At 32.3% G+C, this 21,888-nt stretch overlaps 3 protein-coding genes and 1 non-coding gene across 9 annotated transcripts; 1 reads left to right on the top strand and 3 right to left on the bottom strand.

Annotated features, from left to right (window-relative positions):
- Positions 1-477: 477 nt before the first annotated feature.
- LOC104113944 (triacylglycerol lipase 2-like) lies at positions 478-6,372 on the bottom strand. 4 transcript variants are annotated; one of them, XM_070175501.1, is made up of 9 exons: positions 6,181-6,372; positions 5,615-5,722; positions 4,399-4,539; positions 4,181-4,291; positions 3,410-3,553; positions 3,276-3,316; positions 2,507-2,586; positions 2,332-2,427; positions 478-1,085 (listed from the first exon to the last, which is right to left on the bottom strand). In XM_070175501.1, exons 1-9 carry the CDS (start codon positions 6,343-6,345, stop codon positions 766-768), a joined length of 1,206 nt encoding a protein of 401 aa, XP_070031602.1. In that variant the 5' UTR covers positions 6,346-6,372; the 3' UTR covers positions 478-765. The 4 variants fall into 4 exon arrangements, with proteins under 4 accessions (XP_070031602.1, XP_070031603.1, XP_070031604.1 ...); XM_070175502.1 differs by lacking the exon at positions 2,332-2,427; XM_070175503.1 differs by lacking the exon at positions 3,410-3,553.
- Positions 6,373-7,564: 1,192 nt separating this feature from the next.
- On the top strand, positions 7,565-12,497 carry LOC104113932 (alkaline ceramidase-like). Of its 3 annotated transcripts, none has more exons than XM_009624252.4 (4): positions 7,565-7,738; positions 10,063-10,336; positions 10,417-10,464; positions 11,646-12,497. In XM_009624252.4, the coding sequence occupies exons 2-4, from the start codon at positions 10,083-10,085 to the stop codon at positions 12,157-12,159; spliced, it is 816 nt and encodes a 271-aa protein (XP_009622547.1). In that variant the 5' UTR covers positions 7,565-7,738; positions 10,063-10,082; the 3' UTR covers positions 12,160-12,497. The 3 variants fall into 3 exon arrangements, with proteins under 3 accessions (XP_009622547.1, XP_009622549.1, XP_009622548.1); XM_009624253.4 differs by lacking the exon at positions 7,565-7,738 and adding an exon at positions 7,838-9,695; XM_009624254.4 differs by lacking the exon at positions 10,417-10,464 and having other exon boundaries at positions 7,581-7,738.
- A 504-nt stretch (positions 12,498-13,001) lies between these two features.
- On the bottom strand, positions 13,002-16,075 carry LOC104113933 (protein PXR1). The gene is made up of 2 exons (XM_009624255.4): positions 15,574-16,075; positions 13,002-13,292 (listed from the first exon to the last, which is right to left on the bottom strand). Exons 1-2 carry the CDS (start codon positions 16,000-16,002, stop codon positions 13,122-13,124), a joined length of 600 nt encoding a protein of 199 aa, XP_009622550.1. The 5' UTR covers positions 16,003-16,075; the 3' UTR covers positions 13,002-13,121.
- Positions 16,076-21,102: 5,027 nt separating this feature from the next.
- Positions 21,103-21,197, bottom strand: TRNAY-GUA (transfer RNA tyrosine (anticodon GUA)). The gene is made up of 2 exons: positions 21,161-21,197; positions 21,103-21,138 (listed from the first exon to the last, which is right to left on the bottom strand). It is a non-coding gene; the product is annotated as a tRNA-Tyr (tRNA).
- Positions 21,198-21,888: the final 691 nt, after the last annotated feature.

The raw sequence follows: 21,888 nt of genomic DNA, 5'->3' as shown, positions 1-21,888 counted from the left end.
TTTGTTTTGAGCAGTATATTCAATCTTGATTACTTAGGTGTTGTCAAAACTTAGAAGGTTAAAAATTAGGTTAAACGAGATGGTATGTTTACTTTTTTCCTATCCTTTGTTTCTTGATCCTTTAGCCGTTTTTCTTTTTTTTGTATAATATTAGCCTGAGAAAATTTAAATAATTAACTAGCTATTCATATAATCTACCCTAATTTGTCCCAAGACAACTAATTAATTTAGGAATATTTAGGTGACATATTAATTAGATTACACGATTTGGGATAATGTTACCACATACAGAAGTAAATTGCTAAAATGACCAATTTTTAAGAAGAATAAACTCAAATAGCCGCCTACCCAATAGCTTAAATTAAAAAATAGTGAATGAATATATAATATAAGCATAACCCTTATATATATAGCCGTGTATAATCTATATATACCGTCGTCTATAGCAAAAATGTAAATAATAAATCCAACTGGATATTTGTGTAAAGGTCTCATTTTTAACACAAATATAATGATTTATTTAGCATACATAACGTGCTTAATTAGTAATTATTCAACTTTGATTCACAAGTACAATATCTACATAATTGAAGAACAATTACAAATCCTACATCAACTTTATAATTTTTGTATCATCTTAAAGTACTAATCTTCTAAATTAAGTCTTCTTTTTTAAATCATTGCGATGATGTGATCGGGACCAGGTTGCGAACGTCTCGACTAATTCCACACGATAACTTTGTGCACCAAGACTTGAATATCTTCTCAATTAAGCTTGAAGAAAGCCATTAGAGGATTATATACAACTTGTTTAGCATTCATACCAAAAACAAAATCAGCATGTGCATAATCTTCTCTATATTGCAACACAAGTTTGTCTGGATCATGATTTTGCAACTTATCTAATAGAGTTTGCACATCAGTCACATCAGAAAGATAATCTGCCCCTCCATAGCCTAAGAAAAGAGGTATATCATTTGGGATATTTGCCATTATATATTTTGGAGGTGTTGGCTGACCATAGTGTTTGTTGTTTTCTTCATCATTTCCATAGTCATATTTTTCTATGGTCCCTTTTCTTGTCACTGTCCAAAAAATCATATAAATTGCAACTCCATTGAGAAATTAAGAAAAAAGAGTACTCAAATGTGTTTGGTATGACAAAAGTCATTTTTCATATATAAAAAATGTTTCTCTGAAAAATGGATCAATATTAGTCCACTGTTTAATTGATGAGCGAAAAGTATATTTTTCCGAGAAAAGATATGTATTCAAGATTAGTAGTATTAGCAATCGGAGAATTTTTTTAATGAAATTTGGGTAGTAAGGATTAATAATAATGTCTAAGTTGTTAGTTGTAGTAAGTAATATGAAGTTAAAATTAACGGAAAGGACTATATTTACCCTTCTACTATCGAAAATAAGTTATATTTGTCCTCTGTTTCAGTTCGTTAATAAATCTACTCTTACCGCTATACTTTAGGTTTGTTTTTACCCCTCATCTGTTAGGGGTCGTTTGGTAGGATATATAAGAATAGTGCGGAATAAGGTGTATTAGTAATGCAATGATTAGTAATGCATGGGTTAGTAATGCAAGCATTAGTTATGCAGATATTATTTCTTATCTATTGTTTGGTGTGGTGTATTAAAAATTATAATGCATTGTAGAATTTTAAAGAAAAATAGATGTTTACAAAAATGACCTCCATATTCTCTATCTTTAAGGGACTTTAAGGACAATTTAGTCTTTAACTATACTAATGCATGCATTAATAGCATTGGTATGACTAATGTCATAGTTTTGTATGCATTACTTATACATAGGATAATACCAAGTATGGTGTATAACTAATATAAGTATTAGTTATACAAAGTTTGAAAAAATGTACCAAACAAGATATTAGTAATGCACAGAGTTAATGCTTGCATTATTTTTTCTAATACCTCATACCAAACGACCCCTTAGTTCTTCCATCGCAGCCGGAAAAGTCCACGTGGGCATGTTGTTATTGGACGAAAAGATCCAACCCAGTCGCTAATGAATAACCTGATCCAACTACCTAACCTAACCCCTATCGACCTAAAACCTCTAAAATTAAATCCCTAAATTAAATCCTCCTCCTTTAATTTCTTCCTCTAGCTGTAAGAAAAACAATATTGGTCCATACGTGAAAGAAGTCATTTTTCTCTCAGAAAATATTATTATTTGGTAGCTAAACGCAAGAAAACAGTTTCCTTAGAAAACTTATTTTTCTAAAAATGACTTTCGTCGTATCAAACACAAATTTAAAAATTATATGTATTTCTTTTACATTGCATTTGCAAACTTACTTTGGGCAATATGGACCATGTTTTTTGTTGCTGTTGCCTCTGGTTCATGCTCAAGAAAAATATCAGTTCTTGAAGAGTTCACACAGCAATTTGGACCTATTATTGTCACAATAGTAAAGATTAAAAAAAATCAAATAAAAATGGAAAAGAATGAATTGGTGAAGAGTTGAAATACCAGTGAAAGAAGACATCAAGTCACTGCAATTGTTGCCTGGATCTTGGCAGATTTTTTGCAAAAGTTTGACAACAGCATCTCTATTTAACTCAGCCATAAGTGCGAAATTTCAAATTAATTTAACAAACATGAAGTGTCTTTTGATGTGAGATAAATAACTACATAAAAGAAGCCATAACAAGGGTTCTTTATTTGTTTATTTAAAGTGCCACATGAATATTATATAAGGTAAGTTAAGAACGTGGTTATATAATATGTGTTTTTCATAGCAAGATTTTGGTATTTTTGGGCATTTTTTTTAATATGCTATATAAGCTAGCATTGAGTTATTTTTCCATTTCAAGATTTAGTTTTATGACTTTTGTGTAATTTAAAGTCTGGATGATGATTCCAACCCCGATATGTATGTTGCGAGAACCTCATGATCCTTTCGTGTGGAAGGGAAGAAAGAAAAAAGGCGAATACGAATACTAAAAAGCGGTTCATGGGAATCCCAAAAAAAGGGGATAGAGAGCGCGAAACAAGCTTCCAAGAATATAAAATAATTTCTACCTATATATTCCATGGCAACAGATATTAAGTATGTTCGTTAACGTTTTAAACCCAGGAACATTTTCATTGCCAATAATCTTCAAAAAAAGATTACCATGATTTCAGAACGTCCCAAAGAAGAGTTGAGGCATGAAACTAAACTTATCTATGATTGCTTGTTTTCTTAAATAAAAATAAAAAGTAAAAAAACACTAATGAAATGGGTGGAATATCTTACCCTCTTGGATCAAATTCATGGATTCCCAACCAATACAAACCCTGTAAAAAATATAAAAAAAGAAATGTGATCCAACTTTATTGAAATGAATCCAAAAACACACAGAATTGGAAGAAGAAAAATTAGCTCTTTACTTCAGCTATAAAATCTTTAGAAGCACTTTTTGCAAGAGGAGATCTCACTTGCCCCAAATAAGCAATAGGACTTAACAAAGCTGCTGATCTCAACATGTCTACCAACTTATTTTGTGAAATTGCAGCCAATGCAATTAGGGTCCCCTGCCACCAACAACAAAAAAATCCAATTTAGTTATTTCTTAAATATATTACTTATGTGTTTACATTTTGAGAAGTTAATTTCATCGATGATCATTAAATCATCTGCCTATCGCACCAAAGTCATAAAACTATTTTTTGTTAATTAAAAATAATTTAATTTTTTTCTACATTATTCGAAAAATCAAATGCCTAGAAAATCCATCCGCAGAAACAACAAATCCAAATAGCATGCCACTTTTGCTGATTTGGCATACATATTTGGATTTTCGAGTCCGATGATGGATTTTCGAGTGACAAAAGTTAGTTTTTGTTAATTAAAAATAACTTAATTTTGTAAATTAAAAATAATTTAATTTTTTTCTACATTATTCGAAAAATTAAATGCCTAGAAAATTCAGTAGAAGACACAAGAAATCCAAATAGCATGCCACTTTTGCTGATTTGGCATGCATATTTGGATTTTCGAGTCGGCTGATAGATTTTTGAGTGACAAAATTTAGTTTTGCGACTTTGATCCAATAAATTAAAAGTTTAATGGCCATACGTAAAACGAACCCTATTTTTGAGATTAAAAAATAAAGTATGTGCAAAATACTAAAAATAGACACTGACGAAAAAAGAAATTACCAGAGAATGGCCAACATAGTGTAGCTTTTGGGCAGTTTGATCATGAACATACTTAAGTGTAGCAGGTAAATCGAAATCCACCAATTCATCCCATGACCATTCCCAATATGCCTGTAAATAATTAACGAACAAATTAAAATTATAGAAATTGTTTTTTTGGCTAATTTAATAAATATTTATGTATGTGAGACAGGACTGAACAAAGAATGAAACTGAACTGGATCTTGAGGACTAAGTGAAGTATGTCCTTGGCTATATTTAGTTCCTCTTGTATTTGCAATCCAAACATCATAACCTTCATCAGCTAAAATGAAAGCTAAAGATTGATCTGGAGGATTTAACAGCCATGTAATTCCATCCTGTAATTGTAAAAACTCATTGGAAAAATGACCGCTACAAAAATAATAGCCAAAAGAATGTATAAAATTTGTATATAATATATATACATTTCGTATGTTATATGTAAAAATTATGCACTTTTTTCGCTATCTGGTACGGGTTAGAAGTGATAATACCCCAAACTCATTTAGCAGAACATGAATTTAACCTCTATTTTTCGTCAAAGGTCAATAAGCTCTTCTAGAAAAAGAAGAAAAAAAAACATATTTTGCTTGAAAAAAATTCCGTACATACATAAACTTTACGGATGATCTATTATCCCTTTGTTTTTGTCCAAATGATATCCATTATATTCAGAGTCGGACCCAAACTCAGGATCTTTACATAATGGGATCTTTACATAAATAGCCGGTCATATTAATTCTTTACTTTTTCTAGCCATATACATAGATTATATATTGATTGTACACAATTATACACATGTAACACATAAATTATGCATATATTATATATTCACCTGCTATTTTTAGTTTAAGTGGTAGGGTGAACGGCTATTTGGGTTAATTCTTCCCCAGGATTTGGCTGATGCAGGGGCACCATGATATTTACTATAATTTTATCACTACTTATAAAAACGGATACGGGGGGCTATGCTAATATCTGACTATTTCTTAAAGACATGTACAAGTATATATGAAGCTTTTGCCGAAGTTTTCGGGTGACGGTGACCCCTCAACCTATATGTCTCCGCCTCTCATTATATTTATCCTAGTGACATGGCTAAGAAAGTATTTTCACTTGCCTAAACAAGTGTGAAAGATTCCAGGACTTTGGTTAGTGGTAAGAGTATAATATGCGAACTAATCGCACATTATGAGTTTGAACTCCATTGCCGACAAAAACATAATATTTAAGTTAAGAAGGATAGAGAGATGGACCAATTATCTAATCATTCTAACCCGTACACCACTAACTCCCAGGGATTTCTTGATTATTAATAAAAAATCATACTAAAAAGAATAAATATGTTTATCTTGAACAAGCCAAAGATTAAATATAGAGAACATAATTAGAATCAAAGTGAAGAATTATAACCATCAATAGTCCATGTTGCAGAAGAACAGGTGGCTTAGTTGCTGCCTTTCCAGATATTCCCTTAGGAATTCTCTGTAAACTGAGAATATAACCATCCTCAGTTGTCACCTAAAATTAAAAAATAAAAAAACAAATTATTAAAAAAATTACAAGGTGAATATTATATTTTTTTTGTAAACTAGGAAACTCATAGCTGTTACCCTTCGATAGTGGTCTGGGTAAACTACGTCTAGTGCAATAGCTCGCAAACCACACTAGAGAGTTAAATTGCATTAGACAAGTCCCATGCGACCAGAGGCGGAACCAATATTTGAAGCTTATGAGTTCGAGATTCTAATTCTTTTAAGTTATTGTGCTAAATTAATATTTTATGCATATTCAATGAATTCTCTTGAGACAAATACAAAGTTTAGATCAAAGTTATTGGGATCAACCGAACCCGTAACGTTAACACTAGCTCCGCCCGTGCTTGCGACGAGCTCGATCGAGAAAGGGGGTTCAAACCAACAAAGTGCATTTTATATAATCACCAATTTTGTAACTTTTCTAAGATCTTGAACATATACCTTATGTTCTTCACAACCATAGCCTTGAGTTTCCACCATAGAAATACAAATACCATCTTCATTTTGATCACTCAATATTTGCAATCTATTCCTAGCTGCAGAAACTATTGATACAAAGAAAATAACTACTAAAATTGTAGTAATTAGCTTTCTAATTAAAGCCATAACTCAAGCTATTCACTTTTGTGTTTTTCTTATATCCAAAGTTTAATTTTGTTTCCTATTTATAATAGTTGTAATTAGTGCCAATAAAGAAGAGACAGAAAAAGGTATAAAGTTAATTCCAAGAAATGGTATTAATCAAAACTTCTCTTTTCTATCGGTAATTCGGTATATTGTCTTTTTATAAGTTCAGGTTGTTGTCCTAACGATGTGTAGTATTATCAATTTATGTCAATCTTTAATTTTGTTGTTAACACTGACTAATTATAGTACGCAACAGTTAATTGGATTTAATTCTAATACAAATTTAATAATGAAGTTTTAACATAACAAATAGCAAATTTTAAAAGGTATCCAAAACATTAATATTTCTACCAGTGAACTATCACTCAATTATGAAAAGAAAAGTTGTTTGCTTTTGAATTTTCAAAAGTCAATTTACAGTTTGGTTAAGTTTGGAGTTTAGATATTTAAAAACTATGTGAAAAAAAAGAAGTATAAGTTGCTAGGCAAAATGAAGAAGTAATAAACTTTAGAACATCAGTAATAATGTAGGCCAGAAGCTAAGCGTTTGTTTGGACTTCTGACGGTGGTTACCCGTGTATTGTATCGTATTGTTACTTTAAATATAATGTTTGTTTTGACTGTTATTTAGATTTTATTGTATCGTATCGTTAAATACGTCGTTACATAACGATGAAAGTATCACTTTATGTAACGATCGATTTGGTGTGGTCGTGTCGTTACCTTATTTTTCTCTCTCATCTTGCATTTCTATATTATTAAATAATTATACTTTATTCTTTATCATACCTTTTTATATAATAATTATACCCCGTACCTCACTTTTTCATTGTAATATTGTAAGTTTATTTTTCATATTGTTGGTTCATGACATCATAAAACAACAATACAATCTATCCAAACATTGTATTTCTCTTCACATAAATACAATTTAAGGAGTTTTGGGCCTTTTGCTAAAAATAAGTGGGTATTTATTATTTCGTCAAAAATCTAACAAAATTTGGCTATTAAATTTAATGAGAATTGTAAGAAAAATAACTGAATGAGGTTCTTGTTAATTATTTTGCACAACTCTTTAAATCTAATAATAAAGTTTGACTAACTTAAAATATCAAAAATTACAAAAATAAAAAATAATCAAAACTGCTCGAGAGCAGAGACAATTTTAAAACCATTTTTGTCATTTTCTCCATTTAATAGCAACTCGAAGTTTTAAAACGTACAAATCCAATTGTTTTATGCTTTTTCTAGCCCTAGCAGAGAGAGAGAGTGTGTATATTATATACACATATATAGAAACATATATATATTTGGGAGCATTCTCTACAGATTACAGCGACTCAATTTGGGCGGATTGGATCTCATTTGAAAGGTAAAAAAATGTACTTTATTTGCAAGTATTTTCTGTACTTGCTAAATCAGTTTATATAAATTGATACATTTACAAACACATGCATATATTTTTATTTGTTTTTTTTTTTATATTGTGTTTTGATGTAAAGCTATTGGATTCTTTTATTTGTTGTATTCTGTTTTGTAATTTCGTTCGCGGTGATCTCAAAGTTTAGTTTCGGTATATACAAGTTTTTTATGTGATAAGTTGGGAATGAGGTGTAAAAACAGATGTTTGGAGTTGATTTTTGCTAATCATTATCCATTTGACTATTTAGATTAATGTCGAATACATGGATTAGTGGATAGTGAATAAATTGATTGGTTTGAAGTTAATTACCATACATAAAAGGGGCCACGCGATGCATGAAACATCCTGTGTTTACGTCGGGTCGACGGAAGGATCACACCCTTGCCTATCATGACGTAAGCATCAGTGACTGATTCAACGGCTCGAACCCCTAACCTATAGGTCTTAACATAATGCATATTAATTAGGGCGTGAAGCAAGATACCACAATTGACATAGAATGCTTGTGGGCATGAGTTTTATGGGGACAGATTTTCTTATAGGTCATGGAGTTGATTATATATGCTGGTCTTCTATGAGTTCAGCCATTCTAGCAAAGTTTAAAGGACATATTCTTCGCCGATTCGGGGTTTTGATAAAAGATGCTGCAGAGATTATACATCAAGTATACATGTGGGAGGAATCGGCATAATTAATAGGAATGTTTGGGAAATGCTCTGAATATAATTCATTGTCTATTTTAAGATAGAAATATGGTTGAGAAAAAAATATTTTCTTTTAATAATTAAGCCCGACGAGCCCCTCTCTGATATCGAAAGAAACCCCTTACCCCTGAGAGGAAGATGCTGACCGAGATGGAGTTGGGAGCAAACGTAGAGTTTATCGTGTTTCGGTGTTGCCAAAAAAACATCGAGGCATAAAATAAATGATACATATTATGTGTGATTTCCCGGGTCGATGTGTGAGTTGTGATCACCTTTGTTAAAGTAAACCTTTGCTTTTTCCACACATATTGAATACCCCCGCTGGTTCGTGGTTGGGAAGGTTTTGTTTTAGCAGGATATCAAGGAAATTTTGTATTTTTTGTGGTGATTCAAGGGTTTGTGCATCTTAATCCTTGAAAATGGATTTATTAATTTGGTGGCTGCTCTTATAAAGCGATATAACAAAATGTGCCAAAACGAGATAGTTTGATTGAGAATCTCAGAGGAAAGGTTAACATAAGAAGTTCTGCTCGGAAAGGAAATGATAAACTATGTCTAGTAGTATACTATGAAAGGCCTCTGCTAGGCTGGTTTTTGTGTGATAACTAAATTGGTTTAAGCATGGAGATTGATGATACTACCTGCTTTTTTTATAGTGAAAAACTGTTTGTTGATTCTTCTTTTCAGTCTCTTGTATCTGCTCTTTGTTGATAGGTCATAGACATAGGCTGGATTGCTATGAAGTTTACTAATTGAATCCAGATATGTTGATATTACGTGCTTTCTCCCTTCAATTTGTATTGGCTGTAGGTATTGAAAGAGAAGGGGTAGATGAACTTTTTATTAAATTTTTTAAAACTAAAAATGGAAAAACATTTTCTTCTCAATGTTTCTTGATAGGACCAGAAAAAACCTTGCTGTTCACCTATTTGGTTTAGCAAATATGATCGGATATTCTGGGCAGAAGTGACCTCATCTGATCTTTGTGAGCAGATATGTTTCTCTTTTGAATAATGTGCATTTCATTAGAGAAGTCATATGATTGATTGATTGATCAATACAGAGATGAAGTATGCATAAAACTTACTATATAGAGCATTAAACTTGAAAAGCTAGTAATAAACAAGTCTATATATGTACTCGAAGGACTTGTGAGACGTGGTGACCAAGCGTTGAGCAAGCACATTGCATACATTTGAAAGGTAATAAAAGACCTATTATCGAAAACTCTTGTGGTGTCAAGTAGATTTTGTGACACTTCGCAGTGTTAACACTTGTTAGACTCTTATCCTTCCATTCTTAATCTCATTGTTCTGTTATTTTATTAAGTGATTCATTAAATATTTTTGTGCACATATTAGTTGTTGAAAAACTCAATCACAAATGCCCACCTGTCTATATTTGGTTGTGAATATTCTTCTTCCTGTAGAGAAGTACTGAGAATTTGATTTCTTGATATGACAGTAACTAATAAGACATGCTTTAACTTTAATCATTACACAAAATATTGTAATTGCATTTTTATCAAAAAAATATTGCAACAGCTACTAGCCGATTATTTCATTTCAGGTGCATGCATATTTTGAAGAATGGCAGATGACATTTCAAGCTTTTGGGGTCCTGTAACATCTACTAAAGAGTGGTGTGAGCCAAATTATGTCCTCTCCTCCTATATTGCAGAGTTCTTTAATACCATCTCAAATGTCCCATGCATTATTCTGGCTTTGATTGGTCTTGTGAATGCCCTCAGACAGCGGTTTGAGAAAAGGTTCAGTGTCCTCCATATGTCAAATATAATACTTGCCATAGGGAGCATGATTTACCATGCCACGTTGCGGCAGATGTAAGCACTTTTTCCCTTATTTCCCATTTTGTTTATCCATAAACAATGATGGTTTGTTGTTGTGTATTACCTACATGCAGGAAGAAGGTAATCCATATTATTGACATGATTACCTATAAAATGAAAATGTAAGTCAGTCTCATTCTCTATATTGAACTTTCGAAGAAGCTTATAGAATGCCAGGATTTTTGAAAGCCTAAAGCTTGGTAAAAGGAGCTAGACCTTAGTACTTATAAGAAGCTCATGCTTTGGTTTAAGCTTTGACAGAAGATCATTTATTGTCTTTTTTGGTGAGTTAACTTGATAGGAGATTATTAGGATGAGCTTTTCTCTTTTTCTTTTTCTTGCATCTTGTCTTGGAAGTAATTTATATCTCTTCAACTTGCCCATTCAGCACCATGTCTTTAGGATAGGATGGTGCTGTTGTGGATCAATCAACTTTTTTTCCCTCTTTGCATCAACCAAAAGATTTGATTAAAGAAAATTGATTTATCCCCAAAGAAAAGAGGCTACGTCAAAGTGGTCTTAATTTGCAAATTAATGAAACCTTTAAAAATATAGTTACCTATCTACTCAAATAGGTGTTTTTATACTTAAAAACATAATAAGGGAACTTTTAACCGTTAACATTGGACTCTGGGGTCAAACGTCTCCTTCATCTTTCTCTCCATAATGTCCAAAAGACTTAGAAAAGAATAGCCCTTCACAACTTTTCCTCTAAAGTTCCAATTTGCTTTACCTCCAAGTTGCTACTTTTCAACACTGGAGCCATGTAGCTCCATTGGATATTAAATAGAAATGTACACCTTTAGCCGCTCCTAAAAATAATAGCCGACAAAATGTATATTTTATATATATATATATATATATATATATATATATATATGTGTGTGTGTGTGTGTGTGTGTGTGTGTGTTTGTATTTATGCAAAATATAATACATATTTTATACACTTTTCGGGTAGCAAATGCAATTAGTTTCAGCCAACTAGCCAGTTTTTGTATTTTGCATCATTAAATATTGCATAAACGAATGCCCACAATCTCATGTTGTCAATTTGCTGCATTACAGGATAAAGCTGATTATGAACTAGATACCAAGTTGACCTTTTTTATGATCCCTCTTGCTTGTTGTGTGAATGGTGTATGTCTAATATTTGAAGTTTCTTGTTAGATATAAACTGTTTCTTGCTTTGTGCATACAGATTGGATGGATAGTCATATATCCAGATTGTTGGATAATACTTTGTAATATGTCTTGAATTTGATGGTCATTCTAATGCATTATGATCCCTGCTTTAAATTGATAGGCAACAGCAAGGTGATGAGACACCCATGGTCTGGGAAATGCTTCTCTATTTTTACATCCTTTATTCACCAGATTGGCATTACAAGAGTACAATGCCCACGTTTTTATTCCTTTACGGTGCACTATTTGCCATTGCGCATTCACAGATTCGCTTTGATATTGGTTTCATGCTACATTATGCACTATTGTGCCTTCTTTGCATTCCTCGCACATATAAGTATTACATTCATACAGAAGACAAATCTGCAAAGCAGATTGCAAAGTTATATGTGGCCACTTTATTACTCGGAGCTGTTTGCTGGCTGTGTGATCGTCTATTCTGCAAGGACATTGCCCGCTGGTACTTTAATCCACAGGGTCACGCACTATGGCATGGCCTTATGGGTTTTAACGCGTACTTTGCTAATACTTTCTTGATGTATTGTCGCGCTCAGCAAAGAGAATGGAATCCAAAAATCAAGCACTTCCTCGGATTTTTTCCATACGTAAAAATCCAGAAACCAAAAGCTCAGTAGCACAAGTTATTAACTCCGAGCCTTGTCTGTAAGGGGGAAAAAAAGTGGCATATGAAAAATGGCGCCAAGGAACAAGTGCCAGCACCCGTGATTCTTTCTCTTCTCCGTCTTGCAGAATTTTATGTAAATGAAAGCTTGAATTAGTTTTGGCTTTTGGGTAGTGATCAAAATTTTGACTGTAAAATTAGTGTTCTCCCGGTGTACCATATATTTATACTCCAACAGAAGTCTGACATGGACTAACTAGTAGTCTTTTCCTAATGTTTTTGCTTTTGCATTTTAGGGAACTGTTTTAACATTGTTTATTTTGTCATTACGTAAGCTTATCTGGCAATGCATGTATGGATAGTCAAAGAAATCTTTAGGTTTTCTGTTTTATGCTTCTATTGAACAGCCTCATCTTCTTGTGCCGAGGGTTTATCGTAAACAGCATCTCTACACTCAGGTAGGAGTAAGGTTTGCGTACACTACTTTCCCCACATCCCACTTGTGAGATTATATTGGATTGTTGTTATTGCTTCTATTGAACAACCTAACCCTATAAAAAGAAAGAATCTATGCACCATGCCCTTGTCAGTGTAATAGCTAAGGGCTGATGTTCCAATTGCCATTTGGTAGAAGCATTTAGCCAAACAGATTAACGCGATTCTCATTTGATAGCCCACACTCTTGAGTTTACTTATAAGCATTAAGCACTAGAGCGAGAAAAATACACTTTTCACTACAAAGCATCCCAAATCTGTCTGACTGTAAAATTACCAGACTTGGTTATTTGGGAATAAAACAGATAATTTTCTCAAAATTGTTCCCAGGAGAGGGGTTGAGTCCACAAGGGTGGTAGATGAACTACAAACTAGAGGCTAGATAATGAGATATCAAGTTTACATTTTGGAATTTATTGAAATCAACTCCAACGGATAACACAACACTTCGATCAAAGTCGTTCGAGAAGGAAAAAAAAATCAAAGTTGAATAGCATCACAAATAACCTCAAGTGTCTTTTTCTCCAACTCTTTTTCATCAATCCATATAGAACTTTGCCGTCGTACAAGGTCGCGTTTATCTTTCTTCTTCTCTGAGAACTTCATTTCCCTCATCCTCCAATATTCAAGCTTTTCCTGTCTTTCTTTAAGCTGAACATAATAATTAAACACACATGGGATTTTAGTTTATACTTGATTGAGAATATATGCAAGCAAAGCTATATACATTTCGGAAATACTCAAGACTAGAGCAAACTACGCTCTAAAACCTAGTTTAGAGCTGTACCTGCTAATTGAAGTGAAAGTATCCTCTCCAAAAAAGGGGGTGGGGGAACAAAAGAATACTAACAATGTTGTTAAAGGCTCCCTTTAAGCCCTTAAACAAGATGCAGAGTCCTGAGGACTATGCCTCACTTAGGCAGTGTTTTAGTAAACAAGGCTCCAAGGCATATGCCTCATCGTGCATGGATTTGTCTTGAAGAGGGCGCAATATGATATACTATTAATTACTAAGGAATCACACATCAAAAGATTTTTTTTTAATTTTTTATGATGACACATCAAAAGATTATATTAAGAATTTGAAAAACACCTGCTAGATGGAAAAATAATACCCTTGCTTAGTGCTTACCCATTGAACGTCCAAGTTTTATTGGCTATTACGGTGAGAACACGTATAGTTTTAATCTTACTCAAAAGAACATGAGCCACAAGTAACATTTGATTTGTTTGGATTTAAAATAAGGATAGTAGTAAGAAGAAGTCCAAAAAAAGAGAAGAATCACATCTAAATACTTGTGTTGTATAACATGATTTACAACTTCCAATATCAAGCAAATAAAAATAGGACACTAATTCAGAAAGGATAGGAAAAGGATATTGCACATATAATTAACGACTGAGAGAGTTCACAGAAGATAGTCGAGGACTAACAAATGATGCAAAATATACATTATGAAGTACAGATTATGATGATCCACTCTATTCAAACTCGTGTTGAGGACAAATGACCTCCTCAAATATTCAAATTTATTCATCATGCACTAAGTTCAAGGTAAAATATGGAGTAAAAGACAAAGCCAGATGACAAGGCACATTTACTTTCAGTAGAGTAGTATTCACCCATATAATAAATATAGTGAGAGATGGCAGGCCTGTAAGAGTTTTTGATCATCTCAAAAAGAGTATCTTTTGTTAATTCAATAAAAAGAGCCTATGGGTGAATTTCATCAAGCAGTGTGCTTACAGTCCTAGCATTCTCTAGAGTTCATTTCGACTGTTCTTTGTTTCAAGTGATAGCTCCGTAGTTGCAAAAATCACATGTTGTTCTCTTGGAAAAGTCTGCTTGGGAAGAATTCATTAAACAGAAGCTATTGGTGTACTTCAACATTACCATGCTTACTAGTTCATTCGGCTATATGAATCCTTTACATTTATTTCTCCCTATTTGGCATGTGTATTGTGAGGATTGGCCTACCAGTCGAAGCAGTGGGAGATTCAACGTGAGTTTTGTGGTACACAACCAACAATTTTCGACTCAAACACTGTGTGTGTCAGAGAGAGTGAGAGACCAACAAATATAGATAGAGTTAGATATAAATTTGAAACGCATAATCCCCATTCAGAACCTATGATACCTTGAGAACCAATCTCTAAATTATTATATCAACAAAACTAGTTGAATTCTCCCAATCCGCCTTAACTTTGATGCGGGCAGTGCCTAATACTTGTGTTGGAGAAAGGTGACAATTACCCAGTAAACTAGTTGAGTTGCTTGCGAATTGGCTTGTCGCCTCATAAAATAAGACATATTGCAACGATTTATCATAAGACGACTAGTTCTATGCTGACCATCAATTACCATAACTGACTGTATATTCAGACTCGGAATTGACAATTTTAACAAAGAATAAAACTTAATATAATAACAGCAAATAGACATATACTTTAGTGTCAGCTTAAACAAGCTTTTAGCAATGCCTCCATATATTATAGGTCTATCGAGATACAACATAAGTAAGAGTGAAGTGGAAGGGGCTCTACATAAACCATCTACACATAAGAAAAAAAATCAAGCATTTGAAAAACACCTGCTAAAGGGAAGAGAATACTAGTTGCTTACAATGAATGTCTAAGTTTGACTGGTTACTAAGATGAGGTGGGTGCATAGTTTTAATCTTAATCAGAAGAACATTTGAAAGCCTCAAGTAACATTTGATTTGATTGGATTAAATAAGGAAAAGTAGTATTTAGATGTCAAAAAATTGACTAACAAATCATTATTGTATTGCATATTGTGATTTAAAACAGTAGAGATTAGGCAAATCGAGAAATGACACTGTTTCGGAGAACAATAATAACAAGAAAAATTAAGCATATACAAGTAATATCCAAACTTTGTAAAAACAAAAAAAAAATATTAATCACATACCAGGGTTTTGCGGAACTCCTCTTCAGCAGCCTCTCTTTCCATCGCCTTCGCTTTTTTCTCAGCGGCCTTAGCAGCTTTACGCTCCTCATTAGCAATCCTCTGAGCCTCCTTTTTAGCTTCAGCTTTTCTCATCTTCTCAATCCTCTGAAGTTCCATTTCTTGTATATACTCTTTCCGTACCTCCTTCACCTTTTTCGCATATTCGCGGCGTAAAAGGGCGAGTTTAGCCTCCGCCTCCTTAGGATCCTTACAAGCTGTCCATGAATTCAGATAGTTGCTCGGCGGAAGGAACTCGTGGTTGCGCTGGTGGTGGTTGTGGTGCGACGGTGCGGTGGTGGAGGAATCGGCGGCGGCGGTGGAAATGGATCGGAGATAGGGTTTTAGGGTTTGGGATGGGATTTTACGGAGGAAGTGCCGGGAAAGCGACATTTTTGTGCTCTATCAACGATGGTGCCGAATCTATTTCTGTTTTAAGTTCACTATGAAAATGACGTGTATCAAAATAATGTGTATTTTGACTCAAAATTGAATGAAAATAATGTTTATTTTTTAGTTTGGTATAAATTTTTTAAAAATCAGTCATATTTGGCTAGTAGTAAACAAAAAAAATGATATCAAGACAATAATATATATTATAAAATTATTTATATTTATTTTATTTTTTATAGATACTTTTTTATATAATTTAATAAGTTTCTCCTTTCCCCCCTGTCATTCTCTTTTATAATCCATCATAAATTCAAGTAACGGAAAAATAAATCCGTCACATATTCCTTCACAGATTTTGTCCATATTGATAAATTCGTAATAAAGCCTTCACAAATCCTTTACATTTTCGTGGCGAACTTAGCTGAAGGGACAATAAACTACAAGTTAAACATTGCTCTATCTTGTATAATGGTATCGGATAACGTTTATTTTTATATATGGTGGATAAGATAGACATAGTAAACTACTAAACTCTGTCTGAATCTTGTAACTACTTATAGAAAACTCGAGATCAGGGGTGGCCCGAACATAAAGCGGATAAAGCAATTGCTTTATGCCCCACATTTATGGGGATCCCATTTTTTGGTTATATCTAAATTATATATATAAAATATTATAAAATAAAACGGAAAGTTTGAACACAAATTTGAGATAGTGGACCACAAGTCCACAACTTTCTCAAACAAAACTTTGTTGAGCAAAGTGAAGACAAGTAAACAACGTGTACACTGTGCACTAATAGCTATGACACTATTTGTTGAGCAAAGCGAACATTATCGTGGAGCTGCTGAAATGAAGACAACGTGACTAACTGACTTTGTCGAGCAAAGTGAAGATAACTGATTGTGTAATCTGGAATGAAGCATCAATGGTGAAATATGTATGAAATATAGCTAACAAGGAGGATAATCTTTAGGTGAAATGGGTCAACCACTTATACATAAAAAGCCAACCATGGTGGCAATACTCCCCACCGACTGATAGTTGCTGGTACTGAAAGAAAATTTGTTATGTCAAGGACAAATTTGCTGATGGTTTTGTTAATAATGGATGGCTAACACAAGGGGGCAAATACTCAGTGAGAAGTGGATACCAATGGTGCAAAGGATAAGCAGAGGAACAACCATGGTATCGAGAAGTATGGAGTCGGATGAATGTGCCTAAACATAGCTTCACTAGCTGGCTTGCCATGCATAGGAAGCTACTTACGAAGGAAAGACTGCTAAGGTTGAAAATAAGCCCAGACAATTGGTGTGTGATATGTGGAAGTCAAGCAGAAACCGTGGAACACTTATTCTTTGAATGCAAACTCTCAAAGAAATGCCTACAAATGATGCTGGAGTGGATGCAAAGAGGGACAATAAAACACGATCTAAAGGGGATATGGAAACAATCAATAGGAGGTATCAATGGGAAGAAATGTAGGGAGTTCATTACAGCAGTGATTGCATCGCTGATATACAAGATATGATGGGCAAGAAATGAAGCATTATGGAATCAAAGAGTGCCTACACCGAGAAGCATATGTGCACAGATACAGCATGAATGTAAGGCTAAAGTAGTGCATTTACTAAAGAAGAAATGTAGTAGGAGGGAAAGGAAATGAATAGATCAATTGTATAGGAAACAATGATAGAAGAACTAAAGGAAATAGACATAGAGAGATAGAAAGAGAGGTGGAGAAGTCAGGGGCACTGGTATGCCGAGGCAAGACATTGTAAAGTTGTTGTTTTTTTAATTGAAAATAAAAGCTTTCTGTTTTACCCAAAAAAAAAATGAAGACAATGCGTGCACTAATAGCACTATACCACTATATTATATTTTTATACTTTGTTCTTCAATTAATCACACTCCATTCTTCAATAGCTAAAGATCAAAGCATTATTGTGGATTTTTAGACTTCAGAGTTCAGTGTATTGATTCAAGAAATAGTGGAGTGTTTTTGTTTGTTCTATTTTCATAATTCAAGTCTTACAACAAGCATACTCGAACAGAAAATTTAATTTCATATCAAGCTATCCGTTCTTGAACCAGGTTCTATCATTCTATCTTTTTATTATTTTCTCATCTAAAATTTAATATTTTGCTATTTATTCTATCTTTTTATTATTTTCTCATTTAAAATTTAATATTTTGCTATTTAGTGCATTTTTAGATTATTTATTAGAAGATAAATATGTCAAATAGAAAGTGTGAATCTGGTTATGAAAAACTCAAGAAAAAAAGAAGAATTCAAAATCTAATACAATCTCAAAAAGGTGCTCTTGACAAATTTTTATTGAATAACAAAAAATTTGAATCAGAAAATTTGGGAGAGTGTTCTCTAGATTAGCAAGTTAGTAATTCGGTTGAGTTAGATAATTCTAAAATTAATAATATTCAAGTAAAAAAAGAACAAGTAAGTGACAAGTCGAAAATAGATCCTCAAAATAATACATTGATGCTTATGAATGAAATAAACAATTCAACTCCTATAAATATATATGATCCTAGTCAATGGACTAATGTAGATACAAAGTTGAGAGATCTATTAGTAGAAAAGGGGCCGATTAGAATAATTGACATAAATTTTCCGAATGATACATTTTCAAGACATTTTTCTACTACACATTATATTCAAAAATTGGTGAATGGTGAAAGACATGATAGAAGATGGTTAGTTTATTCTAAAGACTTAGATAAAGTATTTTATTTTTGTTGTAAGTTGTTTAGTTTGAGTTACGGAACTTGTAGTAGTAAACTAGCTAGTGAAGGTAGTAATGATTGGAGAAATATTAGTACTAAGTTCAAAACTCATGAAATAACAAATGAACATATTATTAACATGGATGCATGAATTGATTTAGAAATAAAACTGCAAAAAGATAAAACAATCGATAAAGATGTTCAAGAACAAATCAATAGAGATAAAGAGCATTGAAAAAATATATTGTCAAGAATTATTACCGTGATCAAAACTCTTGGAAAAAATAATTTAGCATTTAGAGGAAAAAATGAAAAGATATATCAAGAGAATAATGGAATTTTTTAAGTTTAATTGAAATGCTTGCAGAATTTGACCCCGTCATGCAAGAACATATTCGACGAATTAAACATGATGAAATTCATAGTCATTACCTTGGGCATAGAATACAAAATGAATTGATAAACTTATTGACAAGTGAAATTAAGAATAAAATTATAGAAAAAATTATAGAAGCAAAATATTTCTCTATCATACTTGATTGCACTCCAGATACAAGTCATCAAGAACAAATGTCTTTTATACTGCGGAGTGTGGATATTTCGACAACTCCAATAAAAATTAATGAATATTTTTTTAGAATTTTTAAAAGTAGATGATACAAGAGGAAAAGGTCTTTTTGAAGTTATTATAGATGAAATAAAAAATATTGGACTTGATATTGAAAATTTAAGAGGGCAAGGATATGATAATGGGTCAAATATGAAGGAAAAACATCAAGGAGTGCAAAAAAGACTTATTGATGTAAATCTTAGATCATTTTATACACCATGTGGTTGTCATAATCTAAATTTGTTACTTTGTGATATGGCTAATTCTTGTACAAAAGCTATATATTTTTTGGAGTGGTACAACGTATATATTCACTATTTTCATCTTCTATTAAGCGATGGAAAGTATTAAAGGATAGTGTACCTAGTCTAACTCTTAAATCATTGTCACAAACTCGTTGGGAAAGTCGTATTGAAAGTATTAAAGCAATAAGATTTCAAACTCCACAAATAGGAGATGCTTTACTGAAATTAGTAGAAATTAGTGATGATCCAAAAACTAAAAGTGAAGCTAATTCCTTAGTAACATATGAACTCGAAAATTTTAAATTTTTATTGGGTATGACTATTTGGTATGATATATTATTTGTTGTTAATTCAGTTAGCAAAAGTATGCAGTCAAAAGACATACATATTGATGTTGCCATAGATCAATTAAAAGATTTGATTTCTTTTTTTAACAAATATAGAGAAGAAAGATTTGTAACTGCTATGATTTCTGCCAAGGAAATTGCATTTGAAATGAATATCGAACCCGAATTTCGTAAGAAACGTGTGATATCTAGGAAGAAAAAATTTGATGAGAATGTTGATAATGAAATCTTAAAGTCTCTTGAAGAGTCCTTTATAGTTGATTACTTTTTATACATAGTAGACAAGGCTATTTTTTCACTTCAAAATAGATTTGAACAATTGAAGCATATGAAAATATTTTTGGTTTTCTATTTAGTGGTAAAAAAATAAGATCACTAAATGATGAAAATTTAAAAACACATTGCCTTAATTTTGATTTTTTCTTAAAGCATAATAATCAATCCGATATTGATGGTTTAGATTTATTTTCTGAGTTGAAAGTATTAAGAGAAATAGTACAAGTAGAAGATAATAGTTTAATCGATATACTCAATCAAATAAAGAGACTTGATTCTTTTCTAAATGCCTATATTGCTTATAGAATAATGTTAACAATTCCAGTTACCGTTGCTTCAGCGGAAAGAAATTTTTCAAAATTAAAATTGATAAAATCTTACTTAAGATCAACAATGTCTCAAGAGAGATTAAATGTGTTAGCTATATTGTCAATTGAGAAAGACTTATTAGGAGAAATTGATTATAAGAAAATTATTAGTAACATTGCATCTAAAAAAACTAGAAAATTTGACTTCAAATAATGAAAAAAAAATTAAAACATTAAGGCCCCTCATTAAAATTTGGTTTTAGGCCCCAAAATACGTCGGGCCGCCCCTGCTCGAGACACTTTATAACGGTGAATTTCTAGTTATCACACGCATTTAGTTAGGTTGGCTTTCTTCAAAAACCTTGTTTTTTTAAATTTATGTTTGTGTGTATTATATATTAGCACATATGTTTATCAGTCCATGCAAAAATCTTAGTTATGCTTACTTGTACACAAACACTAGTACAGCTCAAAATTTCTCCCATTAATTCTCTCCATAGTTAAATGAAAATTCTTAGAGTAAAACTACTAAAATATATTATTAGAAACGCTCCAAAAAGAAAACAAAGTCCGACCTACCGGATTCGAACCAGTGACCTAAGGATTAGCTGTGGGCTATTCACCCGACTACAGTCCTCCGCTCTACCAACTGAGCTAAGGTCGGTTTGATTGTAACACACACTAATATTATAATATCATTATTCATATAAAGTTAAATTTAACTCTTCTCAAGTAATTTTTTTTGTTTTGTTTCTCACCCGATGTCAAGTTAATATTTTTTAATGGTTTCCTACTTGGTGTAAGGTATTCGCATTGAAACCCTATTAATATGAATTCACATTTCATAATATACATAAAAGAAAAAAAAGTATTCCTTACCAAGATTTTTTTCATTCTTAAGGTTCGAGCTCGAGACTTCTAATTAAGGGCAAGATTCTATCCCGTTATAATCGTTGGACATATCTCAAGTTAATTTCCAATTTACATTTTATTGTAAGGGGAAGAGTAGGACTAAATAATACTTTGGCATTTAGTTACACTTAATTGCCTTTCACATCATTCATTTGTTTTTCGAATTTTAAGGGAAAAATTCTAAACTAAGATATCTTCATTTACAACCGTAACTTAATTCTCAAAGTAATTCATTTAGCTATCAGCATGTGTTATAGATTATAGGTAAAATATTATTTTCTATGTTTCAAATTAGATGAGGTACTTTCTTTTTTATTTTGTTCCAAAATAAATATCATATTTTTAAATTTGGAAATAATTCAACTTTAAACTCTTTATTTTATCAATTTTATCCTTAATGAGAAATTTTTATAACCACACAAATATCATGACCCCATAAAATT

This window comes from Nicotiana tomentosiformis, chromosome 5 (genome assembly GCF_000390325.3).
Source record: "Nicotiana tomentosiformis chromosome 5, ASM39032v3, whole genome shotgun sequence".
Lineage (NCBI taxonomy): Eukaryota > Viridiplantae > Streptophyta > Magnoliopsida > Solanales > Solanaceae > Nicotiana > Nicotiana tomentosiformis.
Note: the sequence above shows the minus strand (reverse complement) of the source record. Positions and strands in the feature narration are given on the sequence as shown.